The 20,693-nt window shown below is 38.1% G+C and overlaps 7 protein-coding genes across 9 annotated transcripts; 5 read left to right on the top strand and 2 right to left on the bottom strand.

Moving 5' to 3' along the window:
* The first annotated feature begins 518 nt into the window (after window positions 1-518).
* Window positions 519-2,192, top strand: LOC106328934 (E3 ubiquitin-protein ligase RING1-like). Its single transcript, XM_013767480.1, has 2 exons — window positions 519-677; window positions 1,000-2,192. Exon 2 carries the CDS (start codon window positions 1,019-1,021, stop codon window positions 1,925-1,927), a length of 909 nt encoding a protein of 302 aa, XP_013622934.1. The 5' UTR covers window positions 519-677; window positions 1,000-1,018; the 3' UTR covers window positions 1,928-2,192.
* An 812-nt stretch (window positions 2,193-3,004) lies between these two features.
* LOC106336165 (TATA-box-binding protein 2-like) lies at window positions 3,005-5,213 on the top strand. Of its 2 annotated transcripts, none has more exons than XM_013774912.1 (10): window positions 3,005-3,238; window positions 3,501-3,580; window positions 3,670-3,757; window positions 3,901-3,972; window positions 4,046-4,096; window positions 4,237-4,281; window positions 4,381-4,473; window positions 4,551-4,652; window positions 4,730-4,810; window positions 4,896-5,213. In XM_013774912.1, exons 2-9 carry the CDS (start codon window positions 3,504-3,506, stop codon window positions 4,802-4,804), a joined length of 603 nt encoding a protein of 200 aa, XP_013630366.1. In that variant the 5' UTR covers window positions 3,005-3,238; window positions 3,501-3,503; the 3' UTR covers window positions 4,805-4,810; window positions 4,896-5,213. The 2 variants fall into 2 exon arrangements, with proteins under 2 accessions (XP_013630366.1, XP_013630367.1); XM_013774913.1 differs by having other exon boundaries at window positions 4,893-5,213.
* A 90-nt stretch (window positions 5,214-5,303) lies between these two features.
* LOC106336164 (2-oxoisovalerate dehydrogenase subunit beta 1, mitochondrial) lies at window positions 5,304-7,560 on the bottom strand. Its single transcript, XM_013774911.1, has 12 exons — window positions 7,236-7,560; window positions 7,000-7,111; window positions 6,876-6,911; window positions 6,734-6,793; window positions 6,599-6,656; window positions 6,347-6,534; window positions 6,197-6,265; window positions 6,041-6,127; window positions 5,870-5,965; window positions 5,717-5,794; window positions 5,560-5,646; window positions 5,304-5,482 (listed from the first exon to the last, which is right to left on the bottom strand). Exons 1-12 carry the CDS (start codon window positions 7,400-7,402, stop codon window positions 5,447-5,449), a joined length of 1,074 nt encoding a protein of 357 aa, XP_013630365.1. The 5' UTR covers window positions 7,403-7,560; the 3' UTR covers window positions 5,304-5,446.
* A 1,455-nt stretch (window positions 7,561-9,015) lies between these two features.
* On the top strand, window positions 9,016-12,614 carry LOC106335433 (ruBisCO large subunit-binding protein subunit beta, chloroplastic). Its single transcript, XM_013773953.1, has 15 exons — window positions 9,016-9,157; window positions 9,549-9,771; window positions 9,860-9,985; window positions 10,071-10,208; window positions 10,298-10,393; window positions 10,469-10,711; window positions 10,791-11,025; window positions 11,114-11,283; window positions 11,374-11,451; window positions 11,543-11,614; window positions 11,690-11,794; window positions 11,863-11,955; window positions 12,039-12,131; window positions 12,210-12,333; window positions 12,432-12,614. The coding sequence occupies exons 2-15, from the start codon at window positions 9,556-9,558 to the stop codon at window positions 12,443-12,445; spliced, it is 1,803 nt and encodes a 600-aa protein (XP_013629407.1). The 5' UTR covers window positions 9,016-9,157; window positions 9,549-9,555; the 3' UTR covers window positions 12,446-12,614.
* A 790-nt stretch (window positions 12,615-13,404) lies between these two features.
* On the bottom strand, window positions 13,405-14,728 carry LOC106335434. Its single transcript, XM_013773954.1, has 3 exons — window positions 14,259-14,728; window positions 13,926-14,169; window positions 13,405-13,799 (listed from the first exon to the last, which is right to left on the bottom strand). The coding sequence occupies exons 1-3, from the start codon at window positions 14,308-14,310 to the stop codon at window positions 13,742-13,744; spliced, it is 354 nt and encodes a 117-aa protein (XP_013629408.1). The 5' UTR covers window positions 14,311-14,728; the 3' UTR covers window positions 13,405-13,741.
* A 1,574-nt stretch (window positions 14,729-16,302) lies between these two features.
* Window positions 16,303-18,030, top strand: LOC106331245 (centromere protein X-like). Its single transcript, XM_013769556.1, has 5 exons — window positions 16,303-16,418; window positions 16,483-16,519; window positions 16,634-16,673; window positions 16,759-16,812; window positions 16,887-18,030. The coding sequence occupies exons 1-5, from the start codon at window positions 16,303-16,305 to the stop codon at window positions 16,988-16,990; spliced, it is 351 nt and encodes a 116-aa protein (XP_013625010.1). The 3' UTR covers window positions 16,991-18,030.
* A 90-nt stretch (window positions 18,031-18,120) lies between these two features.
* Window positions 18,121-19,395, top strand: LOC106329007 (pathogen-related protein-like). 2 transcript variants are annotated; one of them, XM_013767570.1, is made up of 4 exons: window positions 18,121-18,416; window positions 18,511-18,643; window positions 18,729-19,027; window positions 19,103-19,395. In XM_013767570.1, the coding sequence occupies exons 1-4, from the start codon at window positions 18,288-18,290 to the stop codon at window positions 19,256-19,258; spliced, it is 717 nt and encodes a 238-aa protein (XP_013623024.1). In that variant the 5' UTR covers window positions 18,121-18,287; the 3' UTR covers window positions 19,259-19,395. The 2 variants fall into 2 exon arrangements, with proteins under 2 accessions (XP_013623024.1, XP_013623025.1); XM_013767571.1 differs by having other exon boundaries at window positions 18,270-18,355.
* The last annotated feature ends 1,298 nt before the right edge of the window (window positions 19,396-20,693 follow it).

The raw sequence follows: 20,693 nt of genomic DNA, 5'->3' as shown, positions 1-20,693 counted from the left end.
AGCTTCAGTCTGGTGGGTCGCTCATGAGCGTAAAGAAGAAGGTTGTGTTGTTGCATGTTGCAGAGATGGTATGAAAGAATGTTGGGAGATCAGGTTTATAGACATGGTTTTGAATCCTGTTTGGAAACTTTTGTCGAGTTTTCATAAATGGAGTTTGCTCTCCGAGTTGAAACTAGAACCACCCATTGTTTGAGTTTCTACAACAAACTCTAAAACTTATTGGAACATGTGAAAATAAAAGAACACTGAAGTCCCATCCGAGTTCGCACCGTAGAGCCAAGTGTAATGCTCTCGATAATATAAAAAACGTGTAAGCCCATCTACGATAACTATATCAAAAATAAAATAAAGCCCACGAGAAAGTCGAGCGGATTAGTCATCTTTCTATGAAAACTCGGCTGATCTAATCAGTCAGCTGATCTAATTAAATTAAATTAAATTAAATTAAATTAATGGAAAAGTCCACTCTGATTAAATCAGTCAGCTTATTAAAGACCCACACAAGACAAGACAATCCCAAGAAGAAGGATCTGGAATCTATCATCGTCCTCCTCTATATATTTCAATCCCCACAAAACCTAAGCCCTTTCTTTCGGTTTTAGCGTTAAAAATCAGAGATTCCTACGAAAAATCTTGCTATTGACGAAGAAGTTTCGAAGGGTTCTTTAAAGAAAAAGGTGCTTACTTTTTGTCATTTATTGCTGCTGCTCTCTCTCTCTCTCTCTCGCCTGATTTGTTCCAAAGTTTTATGCTCTACTCTCTCTGTCTGTTGGACTCATTGCCACACAGATTCTGCTTCTCTTGCTTTGAACTAGTGTTTGAATCATAACTTCGTTTACTATTTATAATCAATCAATCATCTGTGAGTTTGAAAAAAAAAATGGTCGAGACTTGTTCTAGGGTTTGATGTTTGTTGTTTCCTTCTTCGTTCATGAAAATATCTTATTAGCCAACGAAACGATTGATGTTAGATTCAAGTTTGTTTTGGCCATTATGAACAGGAGGAATCAACCAAACCATGGAAGAAGAAGCGGCAGTTGCATACTGGTGCCACATGTGTTCTCGAACTGTGGATCCACTAATGGAAGCTCAGATCAAATGCCCCTTTTGTGCTAGTGGCTTCGTTGAAGAGATGGCCGAGGAAGAGGAGGAAGAACAAGAACACTCTCCAAATCCTCTCTGGGCTCCCATCTTGATGCAACTCGTGAATGATCCTTCCCTCCGCGCAAGGAACCAGAGTGTTGATGAAGATACTCAAAACAACGAGGCAGAGAACGATGTGGATTCTCAGCTCCAAGAGATTCTCAGGAGGAGAAGGGGAAGACGTCCCGTTTCCGTTATGCAATTACTTGATGGTGACAGAGAGAGAGCTGGAAGCTTGATCGTGGTCTCTGGTGGTTCTTTGAGTGAGTATTTCATCGGTCCTGGCTTCGAAGCCCTGCTTCAGCGTTTAACAGATAACGATCCCAACAGATACGGAACACCTCCTGCTCAAAAAGAAGCCGTTGAGGCTTTGGCCACTGTGAATATCCAAGAGGGTACTCTGCAGTGTTCGGTGTGTTTGGATGATTTTGAGATTGGGGTGGAAGCAAAAGAGATGCCTTGTGAGCACAAGTTTCACCGTGACTGCTTGCTCCCGTGGCTTGAGCTTCATAGTTCGTGTCCGGTTTGTAGGTACGAGTTACCTTCGGATGAGACTAAGACGGAGACTGAAAGAGCAGAACCAAATGGTGACGGTGGTAGAAGTGAGTCTTCTTCCTTTGCAAGCAGTCAAGGAAGTGAGAATAGCGATGGAAGTCACCACCCTGAGGAGGAGGAGGAAGAAGAGAGCGATGATGATGGGGTTGAACTCTCAATCCCGTGGCTGCTTAGCAGCTTGTTCTCGTCATCCCAAGACAGCAGCAATCCATCGAGTGGTACACACTGAAGAAAAGAAAAAAAAAACATGTTTCCTGAGACAACGAAAGCTTTTGATATGGTCATGTAACCCACTTAAACCTGTTTTGCTTTTATTGTCTGTACATAAGCTTCCCAGATTTGGTTGAATGCTCTCTAGCTACCACGCTTTGGTAAACAAAAATCTATGAGTTTGTGTTTAGTCCCCAAACTTTATGGTTGGTTTACTTATAACACTTCACTAGATCTCCTTGTCTACGCGCTTGAAGAACTTATATATTACACTACTTCTCTCTGATTAGTCTTTTTACCGCAAATAAAGCAAAAAATTATATGAATCTATTAGGCTTTATATTTGATCACTTTCTTACTCGCTGTGTTCGACACAACTATGGCCAAACCTTGCCGAGAAAGTGATCGTCTTGAACTTAAGAGTGATCAAATTTATAACTCAATGCTTTAGCACAAGTAAAAGAACTGGCCATATGATTTAACGATTGAAGCTACTAATGTGGCCATCTATTTGGCAGTGCAACAAGCTTGGAACATGGGTTTTAAAGTCCACTTGTTTTTTTAAAGAGAATGCAAAATAATCAGTAACATCTCAAATTGAGTTGAAATTTTTACTATAGAAAATATTGGATATGAAATCACTTAGTGGACTAGTGAAAATGATTTATTTTTAATGAGTTTAGAAGGAATTTGGTTGAATTTTAAAGTTATTGTGGTATTGATTTAAATACTTTAAATTTTTCATCTAACAAATTATATATTTTAAATCAAAAAAATACATCAAACACACATTTAAAGCACAATAAATCTTATAAAATACACTGTTATTTAAAATCAAAAGTTCAGTAAGTTTAATACAAATCACTTTAATTCTCGGTTTGTATGCATCTAAATCTAATTAGACTATATCTTGTAGTATCATACGTGGCAGACAAAGAGTGGTCGTTCACCAGCAATCACAGCAAAGACAGTAAAATTAGATTACTCAACATGTTTTCCCTTAACTACCCTCATCCGACAAAAAGATTGAGGGGTAGTTTGGGAAAGTATATAAACCCATAAAGATGTCTTAAGGCTCCTCAGATCTAAAACGCAACCTTTCAGAACAAAACCTCATCCCCAAAGAGAAGGCAGTGAGAGAGGGAGCGATATAGAAAACGAGTCTCTTCCTTTATAAATCATCCCATTTTACAAATTACAAAATCTCCCTTTCCCTCTCTAATTCTCTCTTCTTTGTATATATATATATATACAGCCTTCTCCTTTTCAAATCATTTGAGGGGTTACGAAACCCTAGATTCGAGACTTGAGATCTGCAAACTAACGAAAGGTCTGATTTTGATTCTTACCCTCTGTTTCTAATGGGTTCAATCACTCGGATCTGGTTTCAGTTTCCTCGTAGCTGTTTAGAATTGGATCTCAGATTCTCTCGATTAGTTTCATAGCTTTCAGCAAAAGCTGTCTATGTCTGATTGTGAAACAACTATTATCTGCCTCGTGGATGTTTGTAGATTCTCACGAGTTTCAATTACGCTGTCTGTGTCGAGATCTAGCTGATTTTGGTTGTGCGTTTGCGATTTGTGTTGTGTTAGAGAATGGCTGAACAAGGAATGGAAGGGAGTCAACCAGTTGACCTTATGAAGCATCCTTCAGGGATTATTCCAACTCTTCAGTGAGTCCTCTCCTCTCTTGTCTATATAACACCCTTTTATAGATTCTTGAGTTTGTGTTTTGTGTGCTGACTTTTTTTGTTTGTTTCAGAAACATTGTCTCGACAGTGAACTTAGACTGCAAGCTTGATCTCAAATCCATAGCTTTGCAGGCTCGTAACGCTGAATATAACCCCAAGGTTCGCATTCGTTTCTTGTTGTAGTAGTCATTATTAGTCTTTCTACAGCTCTGTATTTAAATGTGTTTTTTTTTTCTCAGTTAAAACTAATTGTGTTTTGTATTTTGAATATAGTTTAATCTGCCTTGTGTGTCTTGTTCCAGCGTTTTGCTGCAGTAATCATGAGGATAAGAGAGCCAAAGACTACAGCGTTGATCTTTGCTTCTGGGAAAATGGTATGTTATATATTGGCTTTATACCATTTCTTGATCTACCATGTTCTTGTTTTAACATGTTGTCTACTGTTAGGTGTGTACCGGAGCTAAGAGTGAACATTTTTCAAAGCTGGCTGCGAGAAAGGTACACCAGCTCCTCTCTCAATAGTCTGATTTTCTTTTCGTATTCTAGGAACACTGTAAGTCATAAACTTGATGTAATTGCAGTAGGTGTTTTGTTTTCTACTATGTTAAAGAACTCTTTTTTTCTGTTTTTTTGTTCAGTACGCTCGGATTGTTCAAAAGCTTGGCTTTCCTGCAAAGTTCAAGGTACTTAATGATCTATCTCTGATACAACATACACTATATATTGTTCCATTCGTTTGGTTATACAGTCTAGTAATGAAATTTTCTGTTTACGATATGCAGGATTTCAAGATTCAGAACATTGTAGGGTCTTGTGATGTCAAATTCCCCATTAGGCTTGAAGGTCTTGCATACTCTCACAGTGCTTTCTCAAGTGTAAGTGATCACCTCAAGAGTTGTATAGCATTAGATGGAGATAATTGGTCTGACGGTTCGCATATCTCTCTCTCCAGTACGAGCCTGAACTGTTTCCAGGACTGATATATAGGATGAAACAACCAAAGATTGTGCTGCTTATTTTTGTGTCAGGGAAGATTGTTATAACTGGAGCCAAGGTAAATAATCTTAATTTCTCTCGGAATAATTACATACTTGGGGTCATCTGATGCAATCCTGTGGTTACACTTATCAGATGAGAGAAGAGACTTACACGGCCTTTGAGAATATCTACCCAGTTCTTACAGAGTTCAGGAAAATCCAGCAATGATAGTATGTAAGTTTCCAACATTCTTTTTTTTTTTTCATAGCTCTTGAATCAACCACCAGTGGTTTGATTATAGATCTTTTGTTACTAGCAGGGAAAAGAAAACATGTTTACGTTTGGATTGCCATGAACTAGAGATCCCGGGCGGTGGCAAGCGCTTGGGTGAGGTTATTTTCCTTAAACAAAAAGGACTTGGTTTGATGATTCAGATTGAAAATCAGAATTTGTAAATACAGAATGGAGATTCCAATCTCTCTTTCTTTTTTTTTGGTCTAAGTTTCTTCCGAGTATTGTGTTTCATGTAATGTTTGTTTTAGTGAGCAGTACCCAGATTGTTAAAGAGTAACTTATAACTTGTCTACTAACTATGTCTAATAAGACACCAAGACTGTAATAAACTCCTTTAGGCCTATTTGCAGCTTTAGTTTCTGAAATGTTTGGAGTATAATAGATCAGTTTAACGATTTTGGATGAATCTTAGATGGATTTAGGCGACTATATGTGGCTTCAGATGCTCTTAGGAATTTTATTGCTTATCAGTTTTTCATATAAACATATGGGTACCACATAAAATAGCTACATAATACATAATGTAAAACAACAAACTATAGTTCTTCAAGTTTTCTGAAGAAACAGATTGAATGGCTAGTAATTGACAGTCGACTTGATTGCATCCAATATCTAAAACAAACGTGAAAACCCATGAATTAGAAAATGTGTGTTTTGGATGGGGAAGATAATGAGGAAGAGGAACTTGCCTTGTTCTTGGTGGGCATGTAGAATGGCTCAAACACAAGAGGGAATGGTGTGTCCAGACCACAAACTCTGCTTACTGGAGCTTCTAACTGCAGACGAAACAAACCACTTATAAGAGTTGATCTCTTGTAGATGAATTAAACCTTAAAGCCGTTATACCTTCAAGAAGCAACGTTCGAGGATTGTTGCAGAGATCTCTGCTCCAAAACCTCCTGTGATTGGAGCTTCATGACTTATCTGCAACCCCAAAACCAAAGCAATCTATAAGAACAACCACACAAACACAAAAACGGAGACTTGCTTGAAACTTACAAGAAGCCTGCCAGTCTTTTTAACCGAGGCCTCAACTGTTTCTTTGTCCCAAGGCAACAGAGTCTTGAGATCTATCAGTTCACATGATATTCCTTCCTGCATTATTAATTCAAGACCCATGTTACTAACTGCTAACCAATTATCTTCGAGTTGAAAGATATAATTTAAAACCTTTTCAGCGTCCAGACAAGCTTGTTCCATAACGGTAAGCTGAGCTCCCCATCCAACAAGTGTTATGTCACTGCCTTCTCTAATAATCTGACAACAATCCCATCTTTGTCAGTCTAAAAGAAACACTTTTGATAAGTAAACATATTATTATTATACCTCGGCCTGTGATAAAGGTATCATATAGTCATGCTCTGGAACTTCTTCTACTGCTTGACGATACAGCCACTGAAAAGAAGAACAAAGCTTCTCAAGATTTACACTCGAGAAGAGAAGCTGATTTGTGGTGTAAGAGAGAAAGAGAAGTACCTTTGGTTCAAAGAAGACAACAGGATTTGGATCACGGATAGAGGACAACAACAGCCCCTTGGCTTCTCGTGGACTCCGAGGGATAACAACCTTAATACCAGGGACATGGCAGAAGAAAGCCTCAGGTGATTGTGAATGGTAATGTCCACCATGACCAACAGCCCCATACGGTGCTCTTATTGTAAGTCCTATGATAAAAGACCCCAATGAGTAAAAGAGATACTTATGTCAAGTCAAAGACAAGGTATATACCTCCACAGTTGAACTGGTTACCACTTCGGTATCTGAACTTTGCAGCTTCATTAACAATCTGTGAATCACAAACTCTATCAGAAACTCGGCAGTAGAAAAATCAGATTCTTGGTTGTAAGGTGGGGAACACTTCACCTGATCAAAAGCAGGATATATATAGTCTGCAAATTGAATTTCTACAACTGCTCGGTTTCCCTGTCAAAGATCAAACATTCATAGCTGTTAAAACAACAGATTGTCAGAAACAGAAATAAAAAGCAGACAAGAAAGAACTCACCATCGCTGCTAGACCAATACCAAATCCAACAATACCCTGAAAGTTTTATATGAATGGCTCATCAAGAACAATAAAGACTAAGCTCAAGTTTGAGAAACACATGAAGGATTCAAAGATACATTACTTGCTCACAAAGAGGAGTGTTGAAGACACGGTTCTTCCCGAAGCGTTCAGCTAATCCTGTTGTGCAGCGAAAGACTCCACCAAAGCCAACATCTTCCCCAAATACATAAGAGCTTCCCACCAAAAAAAAAAATAATAGAGTTCCAAAAAAAGTCAGTCTCCAAACACAAGATCACACATCTTTCAAGCAGCTTAAGATACTTTGAAGCAAAAGGAGGAAGAGGAAGAAGATCTTACCGAGGATCGGTTTCCAAGGCGATGTGAAGAGCTTGGTTGATAGCTGAGTACAGATTCAACGACTTCACGGTTTCTGAACCACACGCCGTCGAGGAAGTCATCCGTGATCCGTGAGCTGAGCCCGGAAGAGCCAGTTTCCGGCAGAATCTGCTTAAAAGAGAAGCCATTTTACGCAAAAGGATCAAAGCTTTCGTCGAACCCACCAAACAAATCAATCAATCTGAAAGAAAGAAAGAAAGAGAGATAGAGCTTTTAGTTATTTATGGCAACAGTCTCAACTACTTCGTGAGAGAGAGAGAGAGATAGGATCAAAAAGATTTGTCCTTTTAGCTGAAAGAAAACAGATTTTTCAAAGTTAATCTCACGGAGTTATTAATAAGGAAGACGATACCCATGCCACGTCGGATCCGACAAGTAAATCGATATCTTCGAGTTGCAACTGACACACTTTTTAATTATACAAAAGTGAATTTGAGTAGCAAATCGGTCATTACAGCGGAACAATTCTTTAATTCTACTCAAATTGGATTAAACAATTCTAAATTAATCAAAAATAATCTAAATTAATTACAATTACAAATTAGTTTAAATTTTCAAATCCACACATTTATCTAACTTTATATATATATTTAATAGCTCATTGAAGTAATTTTATAACTAAATATAAAACAAAAATATTTAATAACAACCATGTGTTAGTGGTCGATGTTAAACTCAACCTGGAAAGTCATGAGTTCGAGTACTGCTGAGAGTTGATTATCTTAAGGGATTTTTGAGTCCAATACGGAAAAGCCCGCTAACGTGCGGCCACTAGTTAGATTTACATGGAGGGTTCACCAACTCTCTTGGATGCCTCGGCGGGCTCCCGATTAAGTTCCGATGGACGGTCATTGGCGCTAGTCGGATCCCCTCGAAGCTCCGGATATCAGAATCATAAAAATATATATATATATATATATATATATATATATATATATATATATATATATATATATTTAATAATATATAAAAATTGATAGTTTTTTATGTCTAAACCTCGCTTAGATCTCAAATAGTTTGTTTAGTCGACCGTTCTGACTAGGTTTGGGCATCAAATCCGTAACCCGGAAAATCTAAACCGAATCCGAACAAAAAATATCGATATGTGGTCTGAAATGTAAAAAATAATCGAATGGAGATCGTCTACAGTGTTACAAAACATATTTGAACCCGAAGAGTTATTAACCGAACTCGAACGAATTCCAAATTAGTATGCAATATATTTATTTGAAACATATATATGTACTTTAAATATTCAATTTCATATTTATTTTGATATAATATATAAAAATAAAAATTTAAAATTTAAATAAGTACCTTAGATACCCAATTAAGTATATATTTCATATGTTTTGCTTTTAAATTTTATATTATACTTCGGGTTATCCAAACCGATACGATATAACCCGAATCCGAACGATATATAATTATTTTATCTGAACCCGACTCATTTTTACAAATCTAATAGAATGAGACCAACAATGTGTTACAAATTAGAATCGAAATCTGAAATACCCAATCCGAATCCTAACGGATACTCGAACGCTCATGCTTAGTTCTCAGCAAAGCATCTAATCACCATTGATTTTCATTAATCACCATTAGTTATTAAAGAGCCAAAAAAAAAAACGTTTTATAATGTTGTTCTACTTGAAATGGGCCAAAGAAAAAGACCCAATTAAAAATTAGACAAGGGAAAGAGGTCCAGGAAAATCCATTAACTTATCAGGATCGTTGAATCCAACGGTCAAGATTCACTCAGGAAGAGCTAAAGGTAACGTTAAAAGCACCCTCTCTCTCAAGGAGATAAACCTACTACTCGCTTCAGCTGCTCCCCAGTTTCTTATCCGTGGTGCTTCTCCTCCTCTTCGCTTCACTTCTCTGTTAGTTTCTTACTCTCTTAACCATCTGAGCCTCTACGTTTCCAGTGGCTCCGTTTATGTTTCTGTGTCTATGTTTGGTGTTGTTATGTTGGATAAGATTCTGCTCTAAGCTTTTTAATATCCATTTCTATTAAGATTTTGGGTACTCTTGTTGATAATTAGATGGTTCTTTCCTTAGATTTTCAGTGGTGTGTTGATCTTAGTGAGCTCTACTTTAAAAAATGTGTTCCCTTTCTTCTATTTTCTCTGATTTTTTTCTGTGAATTTTCATTGGTTTAATCGTTTCTTTGGTTTATTCTGATCATGTAAACTTTATATCGATGAAAATAAGAGCCTTTTTTGTATATATCTTAGAGATGTTATCTGATTGTTGGATTGTCTGTGTTTGAAGTGAAAAGATGGCATCAACCTTCACTGCAACGTCTTCCATTGGCTCCATGGTTGCTCCAAATGCCCACAAAACGGATAAGAAGCTTATGAACAAGTTGTCTTCAAGCTCTTTCGGGAGGAGGCAGAACGTGTTCCCCAAGCTCAGAAGATCCAGTCCTGCAGTTGTATGTGCAGCCAAGGAGTTACATTTCAACAAAGACGGGACTACCATCAGGAAGCTTCAAGTGAGTACCTTTTTTTTTACTAACGGAAACTGTGTGCCCCTAAACTTTACTGCTGCCGCTAATGGTTTGTGATTCATTGTTAAACCAGGCTGGTGTCAACAAGCTTGCAGACCTTGTTGGTGTGACACTTGGACCTAAAGGGCGAAACGTTGTTCTTGAGAGCAAGTATGGATCACCAAGAATTGTTAATGATGGTGTGACTGTTGCTAGGGAGGTATGGAATCGTTCCCCCCTCTGATATTGATGTTTATTTATTTTTTAATGAAAAGACTCTTTTAACTTAGAACTTGCTGCTGTAGGTTGAATTGGAAGACCCTGTTGAGAACATTGGTGCCAAACTTGTTAGGCAAGCAGCTGCCAAGACCAATGATCTGGCCGGTGATGGTACCACAACATCTGTGGTTCTTGCACAAGGTTTTATTGCTGAGGGTGTCAAGGTATGTCTAATCTTCTTTTTCTTCCAGCTTTTTCAGATGAAACTCAAAAAGAATGGTGATCTTAATCTCTAAATTTGTTTGTCATTCAGGTGGTGGCTGCTGGTGCAAACCCTGTATTGATCACTAGAGGCATTGAGAAGACAGCAAAGGCTTTGGTAGCCGAGCTCAAGAAAATGTCTAAGGAGGTTACAACTTTTTCTAAGAGTCTCTTTCTTTGAATATTTGACAAAAGATTCTGAAAGTAGTCATGTCTGATGTAGGTTGAAGACAGTGAGCTTGCAGATGTGGCAGCCGTTAGTGCCGGTAACAATGCAGAAATTGGAAGCATGATTGCTGAAGCAATGAGCAGAGTGGGCAGGAAGGGTGTGGTGACACTTGAGGAAGGCAAAAGTGCAGAGAACGCTCTCTACGTGGTAGAAGGAATGCAATTTGATCGAGGTTATGTCTCTCCTTACTTTGTGACAGACAGCGAGAAAATGTCAGTTGAGTTTGACAATTGCAAGGTAAATGTTTCTTGATTCTGAGCTCACTACATTATACTGTTTTTAAGTTCTTTTTCTAATGGATTTTATTGTGTTGCAGTTGCTTCTTGTTGACAAGAAAATTACCAATGCAAGGGATCTTGTTGGTGTTCTGGAGGATGCAATTAGAGGAGGATACCCAATTTTAATAATTGCGGAAGACATTGAGCAGGAGGCTTTAGCGACCCTTGTTGTTAACAAGCTTAGAGGCACACTGAAGATTGCAGCTCTCAAAGCTCCAGGATTTGGAGAGCGCAAGAGCCAATACCTTGATGATATTGCCATCCTCACTGGAGGTAATATCAATGTGCAGTGCTGAGCCATGTGTTTAGGCACAATCATTGTGGTTTTAATCTTGTCCTTGTTTTCTATCTGTGCTTGCAGCGACTGTGATTCGTGAGGAAGTTGGTCTTTCACTTGACAAAGCTGGAAAAGAGGTTCTTGGACATGCAGCAAAGGTTGTCCTCACTAAGGAGACTTCGACCATTGTGGGTGATGGGAGCACACAGGACGCAGTGCAAAAGCGTGTTACACAAATTAAGAACCTTATTGAGGTACCAGCTTGTAGTAGACTTATATGATCTCTACTTACTTTTTTTTGTCCAAACTGTACTTAACAGTAGTATGCTACTTGGTTTGTGCAGCAAGCAGAGCAAGACTATGAGAAGGAAAAACTGAATGAGAGAATTGCAAAGCTCTCTGGTGGAGTTGCTGTGATTCAGGTTACTTACAAACCTTATTAATATTATTTAATATAAGAATAGACTATGTTGGAGAGATATTAAGTAAAAGCTCTTTATGTATTGGTTAAAGGTCGGAGCACAAACTGAGACAGAACTCAAAGAGAAGAAACTGAGAGTTGAAGATGCTCTTAATGCTACAAAGGTGATTTGTTTTTTTCTGAGGTTTTAATAAAGCTTGTACTCGTGAACTATACTGATCAGGATTTGTATTCTGCAGGCTGCTGTTGAGGAAGGAATTGTGGTTGGTGGTGGTTGTACTCTGCTTCGTCTTGCTTCCAAGGTGGATGCCATTAAAGCCGCCCTTGACAATGATGAAGAAAAGGTAGATTTGATCAAGGATTCTGTTTCTAATTCCTAAACCTTCAGGTCTTCTAACTTCTGTCACTTCAGGTTGGAGCGGATATCGTGAAAAGAGCACTGAGTTACCCTCTGAAACTGATTGCCAAGAATGCAGGAGTCAATGGAAGCGTTGTTAGCGAGAAGGTAGTTTTATAGAAAACCTTTACACACTTTTTGCTCTTGATTTACATCAGATGCTTTAAGAGCTCTCTTGTATACACTGGCAGGTGCTTTCTAACGATAACGTGAAGTTCGGTTACAATGCTGCAACCGGCAAGTACGAGGATCTAATGGCTGCAGGAATCATCGATCCAACTAAGGTCAGCTTCTTGCATACATAAACTGTCTTTGGCTTGCTAACAGATCCATCAACCTGAGTATGTTTTATTTGGGTTTAGGTTGTGAGATGTTGCTTGGAACATGCAGCTTCGGTTGCAAAGACATTCTTGATGTCTGACTGTGTCGTTGTTGAGATCAAGGAGCCTGAGCCACTTCCCGTAGGCAACCCAATGGACAACTCAGGTTTGTTCAGACATTCAGATACTTTACTCTCTTGTGAAGGTCTACCAGAAAATTAATGTCTCACATCACTGTTCTATGTTACTTCTCTCTTGTTTCAGGTTATGGATACTGAGGAGATGCGGGAATAAAGTAACTCTGCCGGAAATTGATTCCTTTTAGCTTTTGTAATAGATGAGCAAGTTGTATTGATTTTGAACAAAAGAATGTGTGCTCTGTACTGAAATTTTGAACCAATCGTATGAATAAATCATGATTCCTTAGTAATTCAAAGTTACAAACCATTATGCTATATTATGAAAATTTACTTTCATTTCATATGAAAATCAATACAAATTGGCTGGAAAATGGATACAATTCCTCTCGAGTATATCATATCAAGCCAAGAAGAGACATGAAACTTTAGGTGGTGAACTACTTCTTGTTAAAGCCAAACAAGGACTTGATTGGCGTTAATGGCACAAGATTCATCAAACTGCTTCATGAGTGTGATAAGCGTTGAGTACTATTCTTATTGCTCATCGAACGGTTACAATCTCGATGCCTTGAGCCATCGAATCCAGAGAACAAGCTCTCAGAATCAGCCTTCTCGAAGAGATGAACTCAACAAGTCTAACCAAAACAGCCATCTTCTCTTGCCAGCTCAGCAACTCACAGCCACATCAGCTCTAGTATTTAGTATCTATCAGAGTGGATCAAATTCCTCCGACTTCCTGATGTTTTCCAGGTCTGGCACAGTGAGCTTCATCCTTTTGCTTTCGTATACATAAATTCGCATCTCCCCTCCACTTGGATCCGTTTAATACATAGCAATCTTGTTTTCACTCGAAGTGATATGACAAACTATGCAACAGGAACCAAAGTGTGATTGGCTTTAGTCTCATGATTCCTATGTTGCAAACAAACAACTACTCAGGAAAGATATAAATCAAACTTGCTGTTACTTAAAGCCAACTTTGATAACATTTGCTTCAAGCTTAACATGACACATAAGTAGAAAACTTAGACATGGAAACTCCCAACACAACCATACACACAAAGTCTTATTGTTATAAATGTAAAAGAGCTGCTTCAAAGACAAGAACCTGTTCCAGACTGATATAAAAGTTGTAATGTAGACATTTGGTTTACATAGTGCATGTTAAACTCAATCTGCATAAGTAGACGTCAACATACATAGTGATTGCTAGATTTGTAACATACTCCATCAAAACGGTTTTGAAGAAACGAATGAAGTTAAAGATCTATACTTTTATATAAGCAGAGCATTTTCTAGAGAAGAAGAAAAGAATGCTTCAGTATGTACACAAATGCAGATTCTCTCTGTATATGGGATTACAATGCCTGGAGCCACCAGCTTTGTCCTTTGTCCTTTGTCCTTGGATCCTCCAGTAAAACTAAAATGGACATATCAAAGGATAACACAGACACAGTTTTTCTCCCCATCAGAGTCAATATCATCTTCTCCACTGCAAGAAAAATGAGAAAACCACATCATTCCAAAAGAGTAAAGAATCTGATTCCATAAAACTTATAACCAAACTAACTGTCCCTATATGTAAGAATCTCAATTTCAACACATAACTTTAACCAACCTGGGTTCGAATTCTCGAATCTCAGTAAGCTCTTTTATCCCCATCAAATCCACCCATTGTACCTTCTTCTTCTCCTTCTCCTTCTTATTAGAATCCACCTTTCTGAGACTACTTGTCAGAGTGAGAGTAGGACAAACAACTTGACATTCGTCTTCCTTTACGTCCACTTTTGAGTCTTCCCTAACATCATTCCTATGATCATCCACAACAGCCTCTTCATGACCATCATCGTCATCATTAGTGGCTGAAACAAAGATTGTATTTCTCAGACTTGAGTATATGTCAAAGAAGTGCTTACAGAGAAACAGATTAATAAATAAAAAAGGATCTTACAAAGCAAAACAGTCATCAAAACATGTAATGGGTCTTTGAAACAGTTGATCATCAATGGAGAAAATTTCTCACACCTCTTTCTCCGAGTTTAGCCCATTTGGTGTGAACAATAAAGTCTCTAACTTTGAGAGAGAGAGAGAGAGAAAAAGCACACAGTTTGTTTAATTTGTAAGAAAGATAGAGAGAGAGAGAGAAAAACACAGATAAACCCAGAAAAGGGGGTTTCAGACAAAACCCACAACTGAAAAAGAAAGACGGTAAAGATTCCCTTTTGAGAAGGAACAAAAAGCAAAGGTTGAGGAATGTGAAAAGGCAGATACTTTTCTGATTTTAGAGGGGACAGAGAAAGAATGCTACCAATTTAAAAAAAAAAGCCCTTAAAACTGATTTGATTTGATTTCCCTGAGAATAAGGAAATAGAGGAAGAAGAAAGATAAAGTGGTGGACTTGTACTAGTGTTGTTAAATATTCTCCCTTCTTTTATTATCTGGGAAGTTTGTTAATTACGGTTAGACCAAGAACCAACCAAACTTCCACTGTACACTGTAAAACTTATTCCAAAATGTTAATCTCTATCAATATATAAACAAAAAAAGTCCACGAGATCTTATTGTTTTATAAATATTGGGCCGTTGATATTGTTGGTGCCCATTGGAGATGATGAAAGGTTGGTCTTCTTCTGCAATTCAGAGTGTCGCTTTTGCAAGGACTTAGTCCATGTAATTGTTAATGTTGTTCATGTACCTATAGTTCCAGTACTTATGAACCTAAATGTGTTTACTCTTCATGCCTTTCATCTCACAAGTCAACTTGGCAGTTATGTATTTCAAGCTTCGTTTGTAAAAGCACAATCAAAGATCACAGGGTTTCTTAAAGATAATACATTAGTCTCACTTACAACAGCACTGAGTAAACCAATGAAAATCAAAGACAAACCAGTCAAGAACATGTCATGAAACAGAATCTCATCTGCAGTAACCTTCGGTGACTCATGAAACGATCCATCAGGGATCATCTACCCTCTAAGATGCAACCATGTTCTCTTGGCTGGACAAAAGAGAATGAAAGGAATAACAAAAGCCAGAATCTTGTGTATCATTCTGTTTTATCATAAGAGTGAGTTGTCTGAAACGCACTTGCAGACACAAAGAAAGGGTTCAAAGTAGAAACACAAGGTACGCTGATATAATGGTCTAAAGATATAGTAACTAAGCTAGTTTGCATATATCCTCATACTCAATAGACTTGATGACTCTCCCTTCACTTTAGCACATAACTTGTTTGGTGATTCCGCAGATTGGAGGAGCTTGAGACTGTGATTCCGCAGATTGGAGGGTTGGTGTTTATGAAGCGAGGAAGCATGTGGTTGAGTCATTCTCTGCGAAGACGTTTGGAGAGAAGTTGAATCAGTATCTAGTTGATGTAGTATCAAGTCCTAAAGAAGATTAAGATTCCTCTGAGCAATCATAAATCTTTAGTTATACAGCATACTGTTAGAGAGGGTTAAGGTTTGAAACCAGAGGAGCTTTGTTGTTGGATCGGATCAATCATCTTGAATTTGAAGACATTGGTTAGTTTCGGTTGAGCTCGGTTTGAGAATAAATTTGACGGAATAAGTAGTTTTGAGCTAAACCGCTTCTTAACCAAACAAAACAACATTACACAACGTTTACTTACCTTCATAAGTCATAACCCAGTTGATTCCCCAATTTAAACCGGATCAAATAAGTTAGTTAGAACCTTACTGGATTTGATTAAACTCGATTGGTATCATCTTGGTTAATTATCGGATGTGATTAAAATTCGGTTTAGATCACCTTGGTTAATTATCGGATATGATTAAAATCCGGTTTAGTATCATCTTTGTTAATTAACGGATATGATTAAATTTCGGTTAATAAAATCCGGTTTAGTTTCAATTTGGTTAGTTATCTCTCCTTGTTCGTCTTCCAGATTATCCTTCCCTCCAACCCTCCATCGAAGCTCGCCGTCGTCGTCTCACTGCAAACCTTCCATCGAAGCTTCCTTACATTCGAAAAACGCGATGGACGCTACCAATGCCTTCGATTCTGTGATATCCTGCTCGCTTCTTCCCTTATCATTCGATGTTTTCTCCTCTGCACGCCATCTTCAAGCACATTTGGGCGCGAAGATTTCGCGGTATCCATTTATTATGTGTTCTCTACTAATTTCTCCGCTTATGTTACGATCTTCTGATTTAAAGAGAGAGGAGTGATGCCATTGATGCTACAGACGCTGAGGTACTCAGATCATAATCTCTGATTTGAATTATCTTGTTGTTGATCCTGTAACAGTTATGATCTTCTGATTTAACTTCTTTTTTTTTTTTTTTGGTGCTAAATGTATGCAAACAGGTTGCTCTGGGAACATCCAAGAAGAACAGACTTGCTTCTGGTTTGTTCTATATAATAATAATAATAAGCTCTATTAATTGTCTTTTGTTGTGAAGCTTGATGAATGTGTTGTGAATTCGTGTTAGCCAACGCGAATGCTCTGAAACTTAGCTGTGAGCTTCTCAAGAGCTTTGTCTCAGGTTCATATGTTATCTCCATCATTGGTTTTGGTAATCTCAGTTACTCATGTTGTTGTTACTATTTGCAATTGCAGAGGCTGTGCAGCGCGCGGCTATAATTGCTGAAGCTGAGGGGATGGATAAGATTGAAGCGAGTCATTTGGAGAGGATTCTTCCTCAGCTTCTTTTAGACTTTTAAAAGGTATGTATCATCGATAATAAATTTTGACTGTTAATGTCTGATGATTAACAGTGATTTCACGCAAGGTTTTTTGAAGATAATATAAATAGTCTATTTCGCATCTATGAGAAAAAGAGAGCCTAGTATAGTATATTTGACTTGATCCTGTCCGTTACATACAGTAGTGTTTGCATGCACATGGTTCGTCTTCTCCTCCATTCTCTTTGGTTTACCTTCTGCTCAGAAAAACAAAAACCACAGGCTGTATGCAGATGGTGATTTCCTTGTGATAAAGTTTTAATACTTAGGTGAAAATGAACAGATACAAGTATTGTGTTTTCTTGATTAACTCAAGTGGAGACACATGGTAATCGTTTCGATGAATGATCCTTTGGACAATCAACTCGTCCATGAGCAATGTCAGAGGAAGTTAGGCTCAGTAGCTGATGTTAGGATTGATTCTTTTTTAGTCAGGCCGTAACTAACTTGGAGCTTACTACAAGTTCACGTGGGGTTGCGGTGACGCCGAATGAGTATTTACGACCACCAGACCGTGACATCTGTCTCTTTCTGACATCATAGTTAAAGGATACCTCGACAGTCGCTATATATATAGTTTTTTTTCTTATCTAGTTATCTCATAAATCTTTACGCAAATTCACGAAAATGGCTTCTTCTGCGGATGCTCCTCTAGAGAGTGGCCTTTCGTCTCTAAGATTGGCGGCGGATAAGTACCGATCGATCTTGAACGATGAAAAAACTGGAAATATACGGTGGAGGTACGGTGGTCCTCCGCTATTTGACACTGTGAACAAGCTCTTCGAAGAAGAAAGAACCCATGTAATTTACAAACCAACTCTCTCTCCTCTCTCTGTCTTTTTTTTTTAAACAATTGTGGTCATTTTCATATTATAGCATCATCTTAATGGTATTAATATGGTTCACTAGTATCCACTATCCTCAATAATTTCAAGACAAAGTCAAGATAATGACCATACCGCATCTGACGTGATAGATAGCAAACATATACTTTTTCTGTAGTGTTCAAACATGTCATTATCTCAATTAATAAAAAAAAGCCTATTTGGACACACAAACAAGTTACTGTGGCTTATTGGTTGCAACTTAGTCCTGATATTATTTAGAAATGTGATGGTGACTCTTAACAACTTCATTACGTCAAATTAGTGAGGTTAAGTAAATAGGATTCATGAGTATTCACACACAATAAACACTATTCTCTTGATTGTCAACGTGTATCGTGAGATTATAAAAGAGACAACTAAGCTTAACTCTTTCTACATCAAAAGCTAATATGGCTACTAGGGAAGAGAGAGACAAGTATAGATCAGTCCTTAACGATGTAGGAGAGGTCCAATGGAGGTATGGTCACCCTCCAGCTTTTGATCTTGTGAACCAGCTCTTTGAAGAAGGCCAGACAAAGGTCCTTCGGTTAATTTTTAACATTTTATTTATGCATGCGTTAAGTTCAAAATCTGTGAATCTGATTTATTGCTAGTGTTTGGTTTTGATCACAGGTTTGGCCAGAAGGATCCTTGGAAGAGACGGTTCAAAACGCGATCAAGTCATGGGAGATGGAGTTCTCACACAAGATCCGTTTACAAGACTTCAAGACTATAAACCCTGATAAGTTTAAGCTCTTTGTCAATGGTAACTACCACAAACACCTATCAATATGATCTTCAAGTTGTATAATTACCAAACAAATATTGAACTGTTTTTTTTTTTTAATCAGGGAGAGAAGGATTATCGGCTGAAGAAACACTTAGGCTTGGGAGTTACAATGCTTTGCTCAAGACCTCTCTGCCTGGAGAGTTTCAGTACTATAAGCCAGAGGAAGAGAGCTTTGAGTCATCACATGACGCCTTTAGATCTGCTTTACCACGTGGGTTTGCTTTTGAGATACTTTCTGTGTACTCAGGGCCGCCTAATATAGCCTTCAAGTTTAGACACTGGGGATACTTTGAAGGAGATTTCAAAGGCCATGCTCCTACTGGGGAAATTGTTCAGTTCCTAGGCCTAGGAGTTCTAAAGGTATGTCTGAAACATAATCTGTGTCCGTCCCTCACAATCTTTCAGTGGTTACACCTAGCGGTTATTTCTCTACAGGTTGATGAACTGCTTAGAGCAGAGGAGATTGAGATTTATTATGATCCAGGAGAGCTGTTCGGGGGACTGCTCAAGGGACCTCCTATATTAGAGACCAAAACCACAGACAGTGGAGACAACACTGCAGAGAAACACAGCTGTCCCTTCACACATTAATAAACTAGATGAATGTTGATTCTCTGTATCGCTGGGCCATACTGGAAAATAAGGAAAGCAGAAATGTGGACTCTTTATAAAATATTTAAAATATATTGTAATAGTCTCTTGGATAAATGGAATGAGCCATCTATATTCGTTGCTTTGCTGCAAGACCATATTCGAAGAAAATGGAGAACCGGGGCATACACGAACTATACTACACCTACCTACTAGAGTTGATCAAGCCTGCATATTTACCTAAAGTACCGCCGAGCTTCAGTATACTTTTTGATACAATAGTAGTAACAACCCACCGCAAACCATGACAAAGCCCTACAAGGTCATGAGTGATTATTTACACCACAACGCATCAAACAAAGGGAGTCTTGATTACATACTAACTCATGAAAATGTCGAAACACCAAAATGTAAAAAAAAAAAAAAATTCAACCAGATCAAGTACAGAAAACCATTCTTAACCGAAAAATCAGCACAATCAATCGTGCTCTCAAAGTTTATTTTTACGTGAAATGTATACATTTGAAACTCCACATAACCTAGTATGCTGTATTATTACATAATGTGTTTGCTTCATGTTCAACCCCGCAAATTGTCTAGAACTGGAAAAACAAGAAGCAAAGATCTGTCTTTTAGATTAAGAAGTCATATCTCGTCTTCTTCTTCATCAGTTAATATATGCAAAGAAACAATAACATCGCCTAAGGGATCAAGGTAGTCCTTTAGATTACGACGCACCATCCATCTTCGAGAAGAACTAGCGAGACCGGTTGGATTCCAAAATTATTACCGTTAGGAGAGAACGCACGCGTTTTGTGGCGATCGAAACCGGTTCAAAACTTGAGAGTAATATAGCCGTTACGGTAACGCGATGGCTTCTCTATAAATATACAACACACCGAGACACAAAAACACTTTAATCAGACAACAAAACCAAACTCCAAACACACTATAATCAGACAACAAAACCAAACCATTATTCCTCCTCCTTTCTTCTTCTCCAATTATATTAATGTCTGATCAACGCTAATGTCAGAATACAGATCTCCAACCTTTCTTCCACTAAAGCTCCGTGTAAATCTTATAATCCCACCCATTTCTGTGCAATGGAGAAACCACCGGAAGAAAAATCCACCGCCCAGAGACCAAACCGGTTTCGAAATCGATCAAAGCCGGTTCTCCAATTCCCCGTCGGGAGAATCACTCGAGTACCTCTCGCTGCTGAAGAAGTTAAGTCTCTCGATTCAGATCTGATTTTTTTTGTTTAGCGAAATTCATTTGTCTGATTTCTAAGATCTGTGGTTCAGGTGTTAGAGCTTGTTGCCAGAGACAACAAGAAGTCGACGACGATCATACCCAGGCTTCTTCTTCTTTTGCCGAAGGAACGATGAAGCTTTTACCAAATTTCTCATTTTTTTTTTTTTTTTCAAACTTT

The sequence above is a fragment of the Brassica oleracea genome, chromosome C3, assembly GCF_000695525.1.
Source record: "Brassica oleracea var. oleracea cultivar TO1000 chromosome C3, BOL, whole genome shotgun sequence".
Lineage (NCBI taxonomy): Eukaryota > Viridiplantae > Streptophyta > Magnoliopsida > Brassicales > Brassicaceae > Brassica > Brassica oleracea.
The sequence above is the reverse complement of the archived record's forward strand: the minus strand, read 5'-3'. Positions and strand labels throughout refer to the sequence as shown.

Coding starts and splice junctions, on each gene's coding strand:
- LOC106335434 (XM_013773954.1), bottom strand. CDS start 14,310: ATGATCAACTGTTTCAAAGACCCATTACATGTTTTGATGACTGTTTTG. Junction 14,170..14,258: donor TTTGATGACTGTTTTGCTTT/GTAAGATCCTTT, acceptor TCTTTGTTTCAG/CCACTAATGATGACGATGAT. Junction 13,800..13,925: donor ATTCGAGAATTCGAACCCAG/GTTGGTTAAAGT, acceptor TTTTTCTTGCAG/TGGAGAAGATGATATTGACT.
- LOC106331245 (XM_013769556.1), top strand. CDS start 16,303: ATGGACGCTACCAATGCCTTCGATTCTGTGATATCCTGCTCGCTTCTT. Junction 16,419..16,482: donor TTGGGCGCGAAGATTTCGCG/GTATCCATTTAT, acceptor TCTGATTTAAAG/AGAGAGGAGTGATGCCATTG. Junction 16,813..16,886: donor TCTCAAGAGCTTTGTCTCAG/GTTCATATGTTA, acceptor TTGCAATTGCAG/AGGCTGTGCAGCGCGCGGCT.
- LOC106335433 (XM_013773953.1), top strand. CDS start 9,556: ATGGCATCAACCTTCACTGCAACGTCTTCCATTGGCTCCATGGTTGCT. Junction 9,772..9,859: donor CTACCATCAGGAAGCTTCAA/GTGAGTACCTTT, acceptor TTGTTAAACCAG/GCTGGTGTCAACAAGCTTGC. Junction 12,132..12,209: donor GAATCATCGATCCAACTAAG/GTCAGCTTCTTG, acceptor ATTTGGGTTTAG/GTTGTGAGATGTTGCTTGGA.
- LOC106329007 (XM_013767570.1), top strand. CDS start 18,288: ATGGCTACTAGGGAAGAGAGAGACAAGTATAGATCAGTCCTTAACGAT. Junction 18,644..18,728: donor GTTTAAGCTCTTTGTCAATG/GTAACTACCACA, acceptor TTTTTTAATCAG/GGAGAGAAGGATTATCGGCT. Junction 19,028..19,102: donor TAGGCCTAGGAGTTCTAAAG/GTATGTCTGAAA, acceptor ATTTCTCTACAG/GTTGATGAACTGCTTAGAGC.
- LOC106336165 (XM_013774912.1), top strand. CDS start 3,504: ATGGCTGAACAAGGAATGGAAGGGAGTCAACCAGTTGACCTTATGAAG. Junction 3,581..3,669: donor GGGATTATTCCAACTCTTCA/GTGAGTCCTCTC, acceptor TGTTTGTTTCAG/AAACATTGTCTCGACAGTGA. Junction 4,653..4,729: donor TTGTTATAACTGGAGCCAAG/GTAAATAATCTT, acceptor TACACTTATCAG/ATGAGAGAAGAGACTTACAC.
- LOC106336164 (XM_013774911.1), bottom strand. CDS start 7,402: ATGGCTTCTCTTTTAAGCAGATTCTGCCGGAAACTGGCTCTTCCGGGC. Junction 6,657..6,733: donor TATATCCTGCTTTTGATCAG/GTGAAGTGTTCC, acceptor TGTGATTCACAG/ATTGTTAATGAAGCTGCAAA. Junction 5,795..5,869: donor AAAAGACTGGCAGGCTTCTT/GTAAGTTTCAAG, acceptor TTGGGGTTGCAG/ATAAGTCATGAAGCTCCAAT.
- LOC106328934 (XM_013767480.1), top strand. CDS start 1,019: ATGGAAGAAGAAGCGGCAGTTGCATACTGGTGCCACATGTGTTCTCGA.